The sequence below is a fragment of the Rana temporaria genome, chromosome 10, assembly GCF_905171775.1.
Source record: "Rana temporaria chromosome 10, aRanTem1.1, whole genome shotgun sequence".
Classification (NCBI taxonomy): Eukaryota; Metazoa; Chordata; class Amphibia; order Anura; family Ranidae; genus Rana; species Rana temporaria.
This window is the reverse complement of record NC_053498.1, coordinates 72,128,979-72,145,562: the sequence shown is the minus strand read 5'-3', so window position 1 is coordinate 72,145,562 and position 16,584 is coordinate 72,128,979. Positions and strand designations below refer to the sequence as shown.

Below are 16,584 nucleotides of genomic sequence, written 5' to 3'. Positions count from 1 at the left end.
CCACAAATGGAAGCCTCCACAATGGGAATTAGAAGCAAAATCCAGCAGGAGCTACAGAGTATAAAAGAGAAGAGAGGCGCCTCTAAGTGTAGCAATATGGTTATATTTAATGAAGGTACAACATTTAGCAACTCACATGATTGATGATTAAAAGAGGTACATCCAAGTATGAAAGCATCCGGGGTAAAGCTGTCCACATAGACCATCCTCCGCACCGTCGGCTCTCATAAGTCTGCAATCATGACCGGGAAGACTACCCTGTAGTAGAGCATTCTGAAAGCGAGGCTTGAACCGCTCGTGGAAGGGGGCGACATAAATGGCAGTGAGGAGAATGGTCTATGTGGACAGCTTTACCCCAGGTGCCTGCATATTTAGATGTGCCCGTTTTAATCATCAACCATGTGAGTTGCTAAATGTTGTACCTTCATTAAATGTAACCATATTGCTACACTTAGAGGCGCCTCTCTTCTTTTTTATACTCAGTTGTGACATGACGCTACTCTTATATCAAGACATCGCTTGTATGGTCAAAATTTATAAAAAAATAAAAAAAAATATTGCTCGTCTTGCAAAACACTCTCAAATCAAGTTACTCTAAAACCAAGGTTTTACTGTATATGGATGATGCCTGTAGCTGTAGGCATTATCCAGATATCACAACTTCAACCTAAAAAACGTCATATGCCATCCTACGGGTGGGAAGTGGTTAAAGATACCTTTATACAAACTTTGCAGAATAGACTCCCAATTATGTGACCGCTGAGAGCCAATTACAGGATACAGAACCCACAATGCCTCATGGACAATGAAGTCCACTGAAAGTGTGGCAGAGATGCCATTGTTAAAACATGCATATCCATCAGCTACGATTCAATTTTGTGCAGGAATTATTTGTTTAATGTATTAAGCTATTGTGCATATTCAATATAAAGTCAGTTTTGTAGCTTGCAGGCTGCGTGTAGTCACCACCAGAGGTGCACAATCAGACTGCAAATGGCATATATTGCTTGGAGTTGTCATTGAAACTCATATCTAGAAAGTTTTAGTTGGCATTGGTTGAATGCCAGCACAGCAGGCTCAGATTATTTGTATGGCAAAATTCATTTGCATAAATGCATGCTATACAACACATACTCTGTATTATGAACATTTTATTATACACCTGTTTCATGTCTGTAACATACATTCTAGTCCAGCTTTACACAAGTAGACAGGCACAGAGGTCTTCTTGAGAACAGTAGTCATTATCTGTCTATTATTTCTCATATCCCTGTACTACTAGACTCTGCTGTTATCTGTCCAAAAGAACCCCTTTCACAGAGATGTCCTAAAAGAGTGGAAATTCTCTAGGTGCATTAACATGTTCCTGGCTGTTTTCACCCCAGGAAAGCCCTGCACAGCCCAATTCTCTCAAGCAGGTATCAAAATAAGTGTCACTTGCAAGGATTAGGCTGTGTATGGACCAGTGCTATAAGAAATGACAATATTATGATAAGGTTAATATTTATGGCTGGGATTCAGCCTGTTGGCTAACAGCATCAAACAACTGTATGTTTATGGTAGAGGATTTGTTGGTGAAGGGGTGCCATTGTCCCTGAATGCTGGGGTTGTCTGTGTGTTGAGGTTTCCTGATGCGGATGATCTCCAGACCAGACTGGCTGGCCATCTTCTGCACCAGCTCTGTTATTTGCTCTGCAGTTCTGCTGTTAATGGCTTCTTCTCTGACAGTCCCATTCACTGAAAGAAGGAACAAATGCATTCAATATTCATTCTAGAACAATAGTCATCTGATTGCATGAACTTGCCACATACATCAATGAGTCTTGAATTTAAAACGGTTATACCATAAGGCACAAGATTGAAACTGCCATATTCTAGTTGGTGGTTACAATGCAGTCAGGACAGATTTAAAGCGGAGTTCCACCCAGGAACATTTGGCCAAAAGTCCTAAAAAATAAAAATAAAATAAAAAGTGAAAAAATAAAATTTATACTCACCCGAAATACCTGTTGCTATGCGGAAGTCCGTAATCTGCCTCTTCGGCACTGCGGTGTGTTTTCTTCTTCTCCTAGTGAATGGGGCGCGCTGCTTTCTGGGAACTGTGTGTGTTCTCAGAGAGCAGCCGCCCATTCACAAGCCGGCACGAGACTCACACAGGCGTAGTAGGAAATGGGCAGTGAAGCCGTAAGGCTTTACTGCCTGTTTCACCTAGTGTGAATGGCGGCACGGGACCTGCATCAGTCGTGGGATCAGCATCGGGGGGCCATCAGCGCGGGCAAGTAGGACAAGGTAAGTGTCCTTAGTAGCTGCTGACTTTAAAAAAAATAAAATAAAAATTGCGGGTGGAATCCTGCTTTAAAGTGGAACTTTTGTCAGGAAAAAAATCCTGCTAGATCACTTCAGGCTGGCTCCCATTAAAAATAAGTGCCTATACTGTTTAACATTTAGGCACTACAGAGTTTGTAGAGGCTGACAGCCTTAAGCAAAATTAAACCTTCCTATTCATTACAGCCAAGGAAGCTGCTTCTGTTTGATCTGCAACTGCCATGGTGCTGCACATGTGATCAGTTCTAACACCAGCCTTGGTTTGGTTGAGGACACACAGGGTTTGACAAATTTGCTTGCAATATAGGAGCCAGCTAAAAAAAGTTAGGAGCCAGAAAACGCACCCCGCCCCGACGAGCTTGCGTGCAGAAGCGAATACATACGTGAGCAGCGCCCACATATGTAAACGGTGTTCAAACCACACATGTGAGGTATCGCCGCGATTGGTAGAGCGATTTTTTTAAACGTCGCCCATGAAGATTTTAAAGGGTAAAAGTTTGTCGGCATTCCACGAGCGGATGCAATTTTGAAGCGTGACATGTTGGGTATGAATTTACTCGAAGAAAGAGGATGGATAGCCGCACTCCAATGACCAAACGGTTGTCTTTTATTCAAAAAAACACAGCAAGTACATCACTTCACAAGGTGCAACAAAGGAACAGGTAGATAGCCGACGCGTTTCGCACTGAGCTAGTGCTTAATCATGGCTTATATAATGTTTGGGGGTTCTAATTAGAGGGAAGAAGATGGCAGTGAAAATAGTGAAAAATGACATTAGAACTGCTGTACCAACGGCCACCACCAGATGGCGCCAGCTCACAGAAGGAAGAGCTGGGGACTTCACAAGGCGCAAAGCCTCGGCCTCAATTACCGGATATCACGGGCCCCCCGTGATCGAGCGGCGGGGGAGGTGGGGGCCTAGTCCACCGCGATCCTGGGAAAAAGGCGCGTCAAATTGCGGCATTTTGTCCCGCGATTTGTCGCGACAAAACGCAGCGTTTTTTGGCCTAAAATACGCCGGAGGGGTGATTAAACATTGTCGGCTATGCCAAACGCCGAAGCCGCCTGAAAAAAAGGGTCCGGGACTTGTTTTGAGCTTCAGGCGTACGGCGTGGAGATGTGAACCATCTCCATAGCCGACAATGTTAAATCACCCCTCCAGCGTATTTCAGGCTGCAATAGCGTCGGGTGTAAAAACGCCTAGGTGTGAATGGAGCCTCAATGCCTGTGTACACTGTTGTAAAATTGTGACTTGGATATCACTCAGGGCTGCTCACTGGGACAATGCTGGATGACTAAATGTCCAATCACCAGTGCTTGTCACACAACTTATGCGATGCTGGTTATCAAAGTAAACCTGCTTTTCCAGTCATGCACAAACCACAGGTTTACTTCAGGGTAGTGGGGGGGGGGGGGGGGGGACACACACACATGCCCTCAATAATAACACAACTTATAAAGCCCAGTTGAACCTTTGTTTTCTATTACAGGTGGACTAAAAATTAAAGCATGCGTCTGATGTTTTAAGGTGTCAACTCTGCAGCCCATGCTAAACTCCCCAGTGCCTCGCAAAGAGTACAGTAGTCCACATCTCCAGTCTCTGACATGTACCTGTCCAGTCACAACTACTGTGCTCCAATTGACAATACTCACACTTCCGAGTAATGTTGATTGTAACATTGTGTAGAACTGCTGGAAATCCACACCACTGTGCGAGAGCAGAGACCCGATCTTCAGCGTGCTGCCAGCTTAAGAGTGTATAGCATGGACTGCAGTACAAGGACTGCAGAGTGTATAGCATGGGCTGCAGAGTGTATAGCATGGGCTGCAGAGTGTATAGCATGGGCTGCAGAGTGTATAGCATGGACTGCAGTACACGCACTGCAGAGTGTATAGCATGGACTGCAGTACAAGGACTGCAGAGTGTATAGCATGGACTGCAGAGTGTATAGCATGGACTGCAGAGTGTATAGCATGGACTGCAGTACAAGGACTGCAGAGTGTATAGCATGGACTGCAGTACAAGGACTGCAGAGTGTATAGCATGGACTGCAGTACAAGGACTGCAGAGTGTATAGCATGGACTGCAGTACAAGAACTGCAGAGTGTATAGCATGGACTGCAGTACAAGGACTGCAGAGTGTATAGCATGGACTGCAGAGTGTATAGCATGGACTGCAGAGTGTATAGCATGGACTGCAGAGTGTATAGCATGGACTGCAGTACAAGGACTGCAGAGTGTATAGCATGGGCTTCAGCCCATAAAAGCCTAGAACTGCTTGTGACTTTCTCTAGACTGAAGCCTTGTACACACGCTCGGTTTTCTCGGCAAGAACCAGCAAGAAAACTGCTAGCAGAGCTTTCTTACCGAGTAAAGCGAGCGTGTGTACGAGGCTTTCAGGTTTATCGTCTGGAAATCTTCCCAGAATCTCGATGAGAAAAATAGAGATCCTGCTCTCTATTTTCTCGTTGAGATTCTTGTCGACCTGTTTCCTGACGAGAAACCCGAGCGTCTGTATACTTACCCGTTGCTGTGGAAGCCCGTGCATGCTCAAAATTACTTTGAAGTATGCGCGGTAGCTTCCACGGCATAGGTAGGGTGAAGCAAGATGGCGGCAACGGCATCAAATGTGACGAGCGCAAGCTCGTCGTACGCGATGACATCACTGCGTTCTTGCCTTTCAAAAGAACAGCGGTTCTTTTGAAAGGAGTGTGTGTACATTCGGGCGGCAAGAGATTCTTGCCAGGAAAAAACTTTTTTTTTTCTGACGAGATTCTTCCCCGTGTATGAGGCTTGACTGCTAGGATTCATAAGATACCCTCGATTTTCATTGACATCATAAACAATGTATTAATCAGTACTTACGGTATTCCCCCACCAGTTTGGGTACTCTGCATGGCTTGGGATTCACATACAGAACAACACTGGGATTCTGCTTGGCAAAGTCAACTATCTTTTCTTCAATAAACTCCCTAAAAATCAGAGATGGAAAAAAATACAGGCATTAAATGGGTTTTGAACTTGTCTCATCCATTATCCAGAACACTCCCCCCCCCCCCCATGCTTCTTAAACTTAAAAAAGATAAAAATAGAATACTTTTTTTTATTTTATTAACGTGGGAGCATGTATTACATTTCTGCAAAATGTTAACCACTTGCCTACTGGGCATGTAAACCCCCTTCCTGCCGGGCCAATTTTCAGCTTTCACCGCTGTTGCACTTTGAATGAAAATTGCGCATGCAACACTGTACCCAAACAACATTTTTATTAATTTTTTTTTTGGTAGTATTTAATCACCACTGTTTTTTTTTACATTTTTTGCAAATGAAAAAAAGACCGAAAGTTCTCATAGTTTGTTATATAAAATTTTGCAAACAGGTAATTTTTCTCCTACACTGATGTGCGCTGATGAGGCAACACGACTAGGCATGATGGGAATTGTAGTTCCTGGTCAACTGGAGGGCAGTAGTTTGGAGACCCCTGCTCTAATATATATACCAACCAGCCATAACCTTTCAAGGCATAGACTCCACCAGATCTCTGAAAGGGTCACTAAAGGAAAACATTTTTTTTTAGCTGAAATGACTGTGTACAGGGTATAGAGATTTAATAGTTAACTGATTAATTTTAAAAATGATTAAAAATTAGATAAAAAACAATCATAATGTGCCTGCAGTTTAGTTTCGTTTTTGCTGTTGTTTCCTGGTTCTCTGATGTTCAGAGACAGAGAGCCAATAGAGGGCAGTGATGGATTGTAAAACGAAACTGGATTGGTGCTGACACACAGTAATCACACCTCCTTGATTAGTCACCACCGTGAGAAATCTCCCAGTACTGTGGTTATCAGGAAACAGACAACCAGGAAGTGTCCAGAACAGAGAGGAATTACAGCAACATCAAAGCAAAAACGAACAATGAGGACATGAAACCAGAACTGCAGTAAGGTAAAGGAAGCTATTTAGCTAAAAAAATGTTTTCCTTTAGTGACCCTTGAAGGTATGCTGTGGTATTTGGTACCATGCCACAAATAGCATATAAGTCCTATAAGGTGGTTCCTCCATGGATCAGATTTTTTTTTCTAACACATCCCACAGTAGTTCAATTGGATTGAGATCTGGTGAATTGAGGCCAAGTCAACATCTCAATTTTTGTTGTGTCCCTCTAACCCAGCCCTCAAAAATTCCACTCGCATGCTCGCATTTTGCGAGTAAAATTTAGTGTAGGGCGAGTGAGGTGCAGGGACAGAGCAGGCTGACAGCTTCCTGGCTGAAGCGACCATCCAGGAAACTGTCAGCTGGGAGACACTGAGCGGCATGGCTGGACTGAAGCCACCGCCTCCTCCTCACACGCACACAGTGGGCATCTCCCACTGTGTGTCACGTACGGAGCTGGGTGTGTGTTCGGCGGCTCCGTGTAACAAGATCCCGCCCCCTAGACCGGCTTGTGTGATAGTAGATTGATTCAGTGATCCGCCTATCACACGAGCCGGTCTAGGGGGGGCGAGATCTTGATACACAGAGCCGCCGAACACAGACCCAGCTCAGTAACACACAGCGAGTGGGAGATGTCCGCTGTGTGTGTGTGTGAACCAGGCTCATCAAGACAATGGTGAGTCTGGAGTGATGGGGCAAGGCGACGCTGCATTTATTTGGGGCACAGTGAAACTACATTTAAAGGGCCATGTGATGCTGCATTTGATGGGGCACAGTGAAATTGCATTTAATGGGCCACGGTGACGCTGCATTTGATGGGGCCACAGCGACGCTGCATTTGATGGGGCACAGTGAAATTGCATTTAATGGGCCACGGCGACGCTGCATTTGATGGGGCCACGGCGACGCTGCATTTGATGGGGCCACGGCGACGCTGCATTTGATGGGGCCACGGCGACGCTGCATTTGATGGGGCCACGGCGACGCTGCATTTGATGGGGCCACGGCGACGCTGCATTTGATGGGGCACAGTGAAGCTGCATTTGATGGGGCACAGTGAAGCTGCATTTGATGGGGCACAGTCAAGCTGCATTTGATGGGGCACAGTGAAGCTGCGTTCATGGGCACAGTGAGACTGCATTCATGGGCACCATAAAGCTGCATTTGATGGGCACAGTGAGGCTGCACTGATGGGTACTGATATGTTTTACGTTAATATTGTCAACGTTTGTTGTTAATATTTATTTTTGGAACTTAATTCTGCTTAAAACATTTAACAGTGTAATTTCATGAGATAATTTACAAGGGCGTGTTTAGGGGTGGACTTAGGGGTGGGGCAGGGGAGGGGTTGGGTGGTGCAACTAGTGGCTAGTAACTCTTAAGGCCTGGCTAGTGGCTCAGGACTTGACATTTTGAGCCCTGCCTCTAACCATTCTTGAATTCATCAGACCGGGCTGCTTGCTTGCAGTGCTCCATGGACCAATTTTGATGCTCATGTGCCCATTGTAGACGCTTTTGGCTGTGAACATGGGTCAGCATGGGCCCCCTGACCAGTCTACGACTATGAAGCCCCCCCCCCCCCCCCCATACACAACAGACTGCGATGCACTGTGTATTCTGACACCTTTATCTGAAACCAGCATTAAAGGGGTTGTAAAGTCAAAAATATTTTCCTCCTAAATTAAAGTCTGACAGTAGCTGATAAAGTAAAAAACCTACGTTAGATCTACCGGTAACGGTATTTCTACGAGCCTTCCAGGACGGCACACCAGAGAGATAAGGGCTCCTCCCACAGGAAACACAATCAATTGACAAGTTTGTTATAAGTTCCCACCCACCCCCTTGCTCCTCAGTATTTAATAAAGTAATCTTGAACTGGTTCACAAGGGGCACCCCATCGGTACTTACCATTTAGCATATAGCTTACCTTTCTTTACATAGGGTGGGTAGTAGGCCTGCCGTCCTGGAAGGCTCGTAGAAATACCGTTACCGGTAGATCTAACGTAGGTTTTCTCCTACGCCTTCCAGGACGGCACACCAGAGAGGATATAAAAGAACTCAGGCCTACTTTAGGGTGGGACCCTTGCCTGCAAGGTCTTTCTGCTAAATGTCAGAGTCTGACTTTGTTTCACCACCTACACTACCTAGTGTGTGATGAAGGTATCCTAGCTGGATCATGTAATTGACCTGCAGGTCCGCTCCACCTATGTCCCTGTCTCCATTTCGGATGCAGGACCTAGGTGGCATGTGCTCTCAAAGAAAAATCTGAGAGCCTGTGAATTATTTAAGATAGAAGGATTGGCTGTGCCAATATTCTAGCCATCGTGGTCAATAATGTCTGCAATTGCTGCATAGGACCATCAAAAAGTTTAATCAGAGATTTGTTCTGTGGCACAAGGAACTACTCTGATCGACCAAGAAAAAACATCTGGTTACAAGCCAGTGGTCTGTTCAGGAGAATGGTTTAGAAAAAAAGGGTCTCCTGACGGACAATCCTTGTGGGTCCCCTTTTTGTCCGCCATAGTCATGGTGAAACAAGGAAATCAACCCACTCAAGGATACTAGATTATGGAAAGCTTATTCCCTGGACTCAAATGACTGGGCAGGTATGTACCCAAGTAGGGCATTTGGTGTGTTCCTGCACCTTCAAGGAGGGGTGGTTCCCCTTCAGTTCACCTGCCCCCCCCCATTCATCAGAATGCATGTGCCTCTATAGAGAGGACACCTACTGGTCAGTGTCAGGTCCACAGGATGTCTTGGCGTGGCTCACTCCTGCGCCCGCCCACTTGTGCCGACCAACCCCCTGTCTCCAACGCACACTGCTAGACAGGTCAAAAACGGCTGCTATGCAAGCCTGTTGGCAAGCAAGTCCAATCACCCCCTGGTCATTTCCAACTTCTGGTTCTCTTCCCATCTGAATGCTGACATGTCAGATGTGAATCTGTTCTATATCCCCCAGCTCCTTATAGTCCTGCTGGCAGATGCGTTAAACTATGCATGAAGGAGCCTGGTAAGAACTGCGAGTAACCACTGCATTTTTTGGCATATAAAACAAAAGGTACCAGGGGAAGCAACTCTCCACAGCACCCCTGTGCACAACCCGCAGGCACAATTCGCCCTACACTCTCAGGGCAAATTACGTGAGTGCCGCACGCCAACAAAATACAATATTTTGTAAATACACAGCGTCTGAGTGCATAATCTACTCCAGGCACCAGAGAGTGCCAAGTTAAGCAGATCCCTACCATAGGGTTAGTTCTATAGTAGGAGTAAGAAACTAATATTGGTTAGTCACATCCAGTTCGTCCAATGGGGTGACCTGAAGGATACATACCGAGCTGTAAATTTATCGGATTGGGTGAACTAGTCAGATAAGCTCTGATGTTGTATCCTCAAGCAACCAATTTCTAACAGCGTAACCCCTCTTTTTTATAACCCTGATAGGTGATTTTTATGACCTTCTTCTAGTGTCCTATAACCCTACTGGGTTCCGGTCTAGGGCATGTCTCTGGCATGCCTAGATGTAAAGGACTGAATCTTTTGCCATCAGAAATCCTGTTCCTTCCATGTGTATGGAAAATAAGGTCTGAAATAAAATGACAGATATATAATTAATATCACAGATCTACAGGTCATAAATCTTAAATTTCTGAAGGGTAGCCAGCTTAGGTTTAATATGGGACATTAAAACAGGAAGACACACCCAGCTTTCACTGTTATATTTTCTGATATACAGTCACCTGTAGGACAAAGAAGACACAAATCAAACTTAGAATGTTGTGTATTTCTAATATGTAATAAGATACCATGTAACCTAAGCAAAGGGAAGGGACAGAGGCTCCAATGTGAGCTTCTGATGCTTAATGGGTTAGGGTCCTTCATCCAACTGAAAGGACAATAGCAATTATGGCGTTTTTCTGAGTAATTAAACACAGAAGATACGGGCACCTTCCAATGCTGTGTTTTTCTGATGTACAGCAAACTAAGGTAATAAGTTCAAAACCAGGAAGACAAGGACAGCTTCAGTGTTGTGTATTCCTGATACCGACCGCAGTACGGTCCTATAACCAACAGAAAAATTACTAACACCTCTTGCGTATTTTCGATGGTCACGAAAAAGCAGTGGCATAGCCAGTATGACCACACAAAAAGACATATGTGTCCCCCAACTGTGTATTGCTGGTGCTAGACCACCTGCAGTCATGACCAGAGAGTGGCACCAACACACTTCAAATCATTAATAGGGTATGGGACCTAAGACAGAAACGTTACCAACAATAACATTGTGCATTTCTGTTTAACAAGATAACCCCGTCATATACCCGGCAGAAATGTCACTTAATAAAAACTCAATGCTGTGCGTTTCTGCCAGTAATGCTGTGTATTTTTTGATTAGAGAACCTGCACAGCTATACCACAGAATGTTGTCGGCCACTCAACAGAAAAGTCACTAGCCAGACGCCCAATGCTGTGCGTTTCTGAATAGCAACAGTATACGGTTACTGAACCCACAGAAGTGTCATTCCCAGCAATACAATGTTATGCATTTTTTGATTAGAAACTTGTACAGTTATATGACCAACAGAATGTTGCTGACCACTTAATGTGTTACTTAATGCAACCTTGTAGGGTCATCTAAATCAACAGAAATGTCACTAGCAACTGAAAGCTTAATTCAGTGCATATCTGAATAGCCACCGTGTACGGTCACTTAACCTACATAAATATCCACTACAATATTGTGCGTTTTCTTGATTAGCAAAATTGTACAGTCATATAACCAGCAGAAATGTCGCTATCAGTCACTCAAAGACATGTGTTTCTGATAAGCAGTAGTGTAACATTACATAGGCAATATTATGCATTTCTGATGAACCATAGGATATTTATATAACAGAAAAGACACAAGATAAACTTCCAATGTTGTGCGTTTCTGACTAGCAACCTTGTAAAGTCGCATAACCCACAGAAATATTACTATCAGTAAACTATGTTGAGCATTTCTGAATAGCAATGGTGTATGGTTATATAATAGAAGTGTTACCAACATATCAATGTTATGCGTTTTGGTAAGCAACTGTGTGCCATTACATAATCAACATTATGCATTTCTAGTGAGCCATAGGATAGCATTTCTGATGCGGTCAGGCCAACAATCTATCCTAGGCAGAGCCTGAACTCCAGATACTAATCATTCCCTCAGTGGAGGAATATGGTAGTTCCAATAATGGAAGTCTGAGGTGTGTGATCATACCACAATAGTGGTAGCTGCTATTTTACCATGCATAAGTCTGAGTAGTTGTAGCTGATCCATACACACAGGTGGGAGCGAGTCCAGGCCTTTAAGGTCTTAACGAGCACAGACCCAGCGATCAATTAGATCTCTAATGCAGAGGTGATCACAATCTTAGGCTGGAGGCAATCAGCCACCTGTAGGGCTTCATACTAAATACAGGCTAATTTTCATAGCCTTAACACAGAGGTTTGCAGAGAAAAAACTCTTAATTAAGGGTTTCAGGCTCACATTTTCTGCTTCTCATACAGCCCTGGTGGTTTTGTTGCCTAAGCCACCAGAGGTTTATTGATTAACTCTTATACACTGATAGATATAGTAGCAGTGTAAGGAGGAGATGATAGGCAATCAGACACCTGTTGGAACTTGGGAAGATGTTGCCACTAATAAGCAACCTCCTCAAGGGTAATATATATACATTTAAGATGTCCCCTATGAGTGCCTGTCCACCCCCCTTTAAGAGTTTAGGAGGTAGGTTTTTGCTGGGCTAAAAACCTCTAACAGCACCATTGTAAGCTGTCAGGTTCATGGCAGTTGGCTCTAATCCTTTAGGGATTAATGGAGTGGATAAAAACCCACCACCCTGGATTGAGCCTTGCTCAGGCCTTTATATGAGATTATTCTAGGGACTTCTATAAGGTCCTCAGAGGCCGATTTTTCCCTGCAGAAGTCCCCCCAGATCCACTAGGGTGAATGGGGCGTCCTATTCTGCTCAGCTCCCCCTTAACCTCCCTGTCTTCCTTAGTTTCCTTTACTGGACTAGAGGGAATGACTGTGAAAGTGGGGGGAAGGGCACTAGATCCCATTCAGACAAGGCCTTCCTGGGAGGATGTGTCCTCTCTAGGGATAAGCTCCTCTATGTCAGACCTTAAGTTACTGGCTGCCTGGTGGCTACACGGAAAGTTTTTAAAAGATTCTTAGCAAAAGGGCTTTGGGTGGGAATTTATCCTTACAGTACCCACACATTTATTTTTAGAAGAGCTTTGCCCTGTAGCGGCAGGAGATTGTTTATTTGGGTCTCCTGGGCTCCGCTGGGGAGATTAAAGACAAGAGATATACACTTTACTCTGTCCTCCCCTAGGACTGCAGGTTTGTACTGGGGAGGGGAAAGGGTGTTGAGAAGTAAACTCCAGCCTGTTATGACTGGCTCCGGGATCCCAGACCCCTGAAAGCCAGGAGCTCTCACTCCCTTTCCAAGGGGGATTAGTACTCACCACACCCCGACCTGGATCTGCCTGCAGTCACATTTGCCTTCCTCTCCTCCTGTTCCATGAGGAGGTTGGCTGGGTCCTTGGCTTGCCGGTACCTGTGTTAGGGTTTATCCGCCGCCGACCCCACCGCTCCACGCTGCTCTCCACGCCGAAGCGTCACTTCCGGGTTGCCCTGTAAGGAAACGCCCACGCTCCGGTGGCGCGGTTCCCGTTTCTCTCAGAGAGAGGCTTGGAGCGCAATGCTCCTTAGTGGCAACCCCCCCAGGAAGGAGAGAGCAGTATCGTGGCGGCTTTTTTGCAGAGGGACGATGGCTTTTTCACCACAGCTCAGAGCGCCCATGCATATCTTTGTGGCGACCTGTGAGCGACCGAAGCCAACAGGTTAGTTCAGCTCTCCCCGGCCTCCCTGAACCTGCCTCAACAGGGGTACCCTTCGACCTCACCGTCTCCAGGTAATATAAAACAACAAACGTGCCGCTGTGTTCGGGAGAAACACAATCAAAATACTGAGGAGCAAGGGGGTGGGTGGGAACTTATAACAAACTTGTCAATTGATTGTGTTTCCTGTGGGAGGAGCCCTTATCTCTCTGGTGTGCCGTCCTGGAAGGCGTAGGAGAAAGTAATGTTTTGCATTATAACTAGTGTGATACCTGTTGAAAAATCGAGCTGTTTTATTCACCTCCAGCACTCCTGAATCATTATTCTCACTGACTTCCTGGTTTGCGGTGCGCATTCATTCTTGTTACATCACGGCCTAATGGGAACTACAGTTCCCATTAGGCTTAGCCTCCATGCCTGTGAGGGATAAGAGAGCATCTTCACGCAGGGCTGTAGTCATAGGGAGGGGGTGAGCACATTCTGCTTTCCACCATGCAAAACGGCTCAGATGCTGGTGGAAAGCAAGAAGAGGAGAGACAGGAAATGGCATTTTCAAACCTGGATTACTGTATTTTGGAGGCCAAAAGGAAAAACGAGGCAAGTGATATTTAAATGCTCTAGCTAACAGAAATCAATTGATCTAGTAAAAAACGAAGCTTTAGTGTTCCTTTAAAGGGGTTGTAAAGGATTTTTTCCCCCCCCTAAATAGCTTCCTTTACCTTAGTGCAGTCCTCCTTCACTTACCTCATCCTTCCATTTTGCTTTTATATGTCCTTATTTCTTATGAGAAATCCTCACTTCCTGTTCTTCTGTCTGTAACTCCACACAGTAATGCAAGGCTTTCTCCCTGGTGTGGAGTGTCATGCTCGCACCCTCCCTTGGGCTACAGGAGAGCCAGGCCGCTCTCTACATTGCAGATAGGGAGGGGGCAAGCATGACACTCCACACCAGGGAGAAAGCCTTGCATTACTGTGTGGAGTTACAGACAGAACAGAAAGTGAGGATTTCTCAGAAGAAATAAGGACATTTAAAAGCAAAATCGAAGGATGAGGAGGACTGCACTATGGTAAAGGAAGCTATTTAAGGAAAAAATAAATAAAAAAATTTACCTTTACAACCCCTTTAAAGGTTAAGTTCACCTTTGGAACATGTTCCAGCTCCTGTGTCCCCCCTCCATGACAGCAGGTGGGGATTCTCTCCCTGCACCCACTGTCACAATTTAAAAACAATGCGGCCATATTGGGCTTTGCCCAAACAGTTTTGTCATTCATAGAGTCGTGGCGATGGCTTGTAGTTCTAAATGAACTATGAGGCAACTGGTGAGAGTTCTTGTAGTTCATAGATTTTTCCTGCGATTCAGTTACTGCCTGTTTGTATCTGAGTAACAGCCAGACAGATTACTGACAGTCTGCAGGAACCTAGCATTGCACCCATGATCTGCTGAAGGTAGGTGCATTGCCTTACAGGCTGCAGAGAAAAAAATAAAAGACACATTTATTTTACCTGTAAAAAGATTATTTTATTTTTTTACTAGGAGCCTGCAAAGCATTGCACCCACGATCAGCAGATCGCAGGTTCAATGCAGGGCTAAAAGGGAAAGGTTTGGATAGCCGCACTCCAAAAAATTGTTCCTTTTATTGTAAAATCAAATCACAAAATACATGCCATAGAAAACCAGTTGCAAGCTGACGCGTTTCACACTGAGGCTCAGTGCTTAATCATAAGCTATGATTAAGACTGAAAAGGCAGTCGGTACTTTCTGTGGTCACATTCACAGAACTCTGAATGAATGACACAGCCGGGTGGGTGGAGCCCCGCATGGCCAATTTTTTTGAAATTGTGACAGCGAGTGAACTCGTCCTTTAACTTTTTCAACAATTTGAGCTACAGTGTCTATTCTATTGGATCAGACTACACAGGCCGCCTTCACTCCCCATCTGCATCAAGTTAGCCTTGGCTGTCCATGATCCTGTCACCAGTTTCCTGTCTTGGACCACTTTTGGTCAGTCCTGCCCACTGCAGACTGGGAATAAATACTATTTTTCTGCTTTCAACTTCAGGGACAACATGTTCACTTGCTGTCTAATCTATCCCACTCACTTGCACATTCTATTCTGATGAGATGATAATCTCCGTTATTCACCTCACTTGTCAGTGGTCATCATGTTATGGCTGATAGGAGTATAATGCTGGGTTATATGGTGTTAGGGCTGCAACCAACGATTTTTTTAATAACCTTAGAAAAAGTGAAAAAACTAAAATAAGTAAAAAAAGAGCAAATAATTGCTACTGTAAGGGGTTCATTTTTTTACTGTGGGACAGTAAAAGTAATATTTACAGTAGCGATTTGCTCTTTTTGTACTATAAAGGGCTAATTTTCTTTTTTTTAACCCCATTATGTTACTGGCCGATTAATCGATTAAGAAAATGATAATCGATTAATTTCATAATCGATTAGTTGTTTCAGCCCTATATGGTGTGAAAGTTTCAGAAGAGAAGTATTTATAGAGTGCAGCAGATACATACAATGCTGTGCACAGGGTAATAGAACATAAATATTATATATACACAGAGAGGGAACCCTGGGGACTCCTTCACGTGTACTATGACCCCCCCAGGCTGCACACAGCTGGTTACCTGGCTCCCCGGGAAGGCTGGGCATCCTTACTGAAGGTGAGGGTGAGTCTCTTGAGCTGGCACACATATCTGCCCACCCCATTCTGCAGGACACTCTTCAAGAAGCGGCTGGGGGAGCCTCGGGCTGTCATGGTGATCGAGCGCTTCTCCTTCGCAGGGGTGACCTGGCAACAACTATCAGCATGTCACACCGCCGCCATGTTGTGTAATGGCAAGTCACTACTTCCGCTGTAGACCGGGTCATGTGACGGTGACGCCGGCGGAAGTTCTGGCGCTCGGTACGTGTTGTCGGTGTTCTCGTACAGTGTAATACTTCCATTGATGAATAGCGGGGTTCGGATATTCCGGGTGTTGTGTGTCTTCGGTACAGCGGCTCCTCGGGTGTTCTCATGTGTCTGTATGGTGTCCGCCTTACATTGTGTATGGGGAGTAGTCAGTCTAACGTGGACTATTGCCTTCAGTCAGTGTATCTTCAGGGTCCTTTCACATAGAACGGTTGTTATTATCACATGGTCATTGATGTGTGTTGGAGGCTGCGTTGTGCTTTAAAACCTGAGGAGCCCATTCACACACTGTGGTTTTGTTATCCCATTCATTTCAATGGGCTGCACCGAACACACAAAAAGTAATGAGATAAAGTGGGGCGGGCCGCACTAGAGACACGCAGGAATACTTTATTCAGGACGGGATAAGATGAACACGTCTGTTTCCAGGCTCACGCGTTTCAGCCGTGCGTAACAAGCATGTTGCCATGACTAAGGCGCATACTGAGCTGAAACGTGTGAGCCTGGAAGCAGGCATGTTTA

The 16,584-nt window shown here is 45.1% G+C and overlaps 2 protein-coding genes across 4 annotated transcripts in view; one reads left to right on the top strand and one right to left on the bottom strand.

Moving 5' to 3' along the window:
* Positions 1–1,133: 1,133 nt before the first annotated feature.
* MRPL43 (mitochondrial ribosomal protein L43) lies at positions 1,134–15,928 on the bottom strand. The gene is made up of 3 exons (XM_040325450.1): positions 15,779–15,928; positions 5,192–5,298; positions 1,134–1,737 (listed from the first exon to the last, which is right to left on the bottom strand). The coding sequence occupies exons 1-3, from the start codon at positions 15,907–15,909 to the stop codon at positions 1,505–1,507; spliced, it is 471 nt and encodes a 156-aa protein (XP_040181384.1). The 5' UTR covers positions 15,910–15,928; the 3' UTR covers positions 1,134–1,504.
* Positions 15,929–15,978: 50 nt separating this feature from the next.
* The window catches only part of ANAPC4 (anaphase promoting complex subunit 4), a 90,947-nt gene continuing 90,341 nt past the window's right edge, over positions 15,979–16,584 (top strand). Inside the window, exon 1 of one of the 3 annotated variants that reach the window (XM_040325447.1) lies at positions 15,979–16,056. The gene's annotated coding sequence lies outside the window, so the exon portion shown is untranslated. The other 2 variants (XM_040325449.1, XM_040325448.1) reach the window with 2 other exon arrangements.

Excerpts from the sequence above, each read along its gene's own strand:
- MRPL43 (XM_040325450.1), bottom strand. The coding sequence starts at position 15,909 with ATGACAGCCCGAGGCTCCCCCAGCCGCTTCTTGAAGAGTGTCCTGCAG. Across the intron at positions 5,299-15,778 it reads CAGCCTTCCCGGGGAGCCAG|GGAGTTTATTGAAGAAAAGA; the intron begins GTAACCAGCTGT and ends TCTGATTTTTAG. Across the intron at positions 1,738-5,191 it reads CAAACTGGTGGGGGAATACC|TGAATGGGACTGTCAGAGAA; the intron begins GTAAGTACTGAT and ends TCCTTCTTTCAG.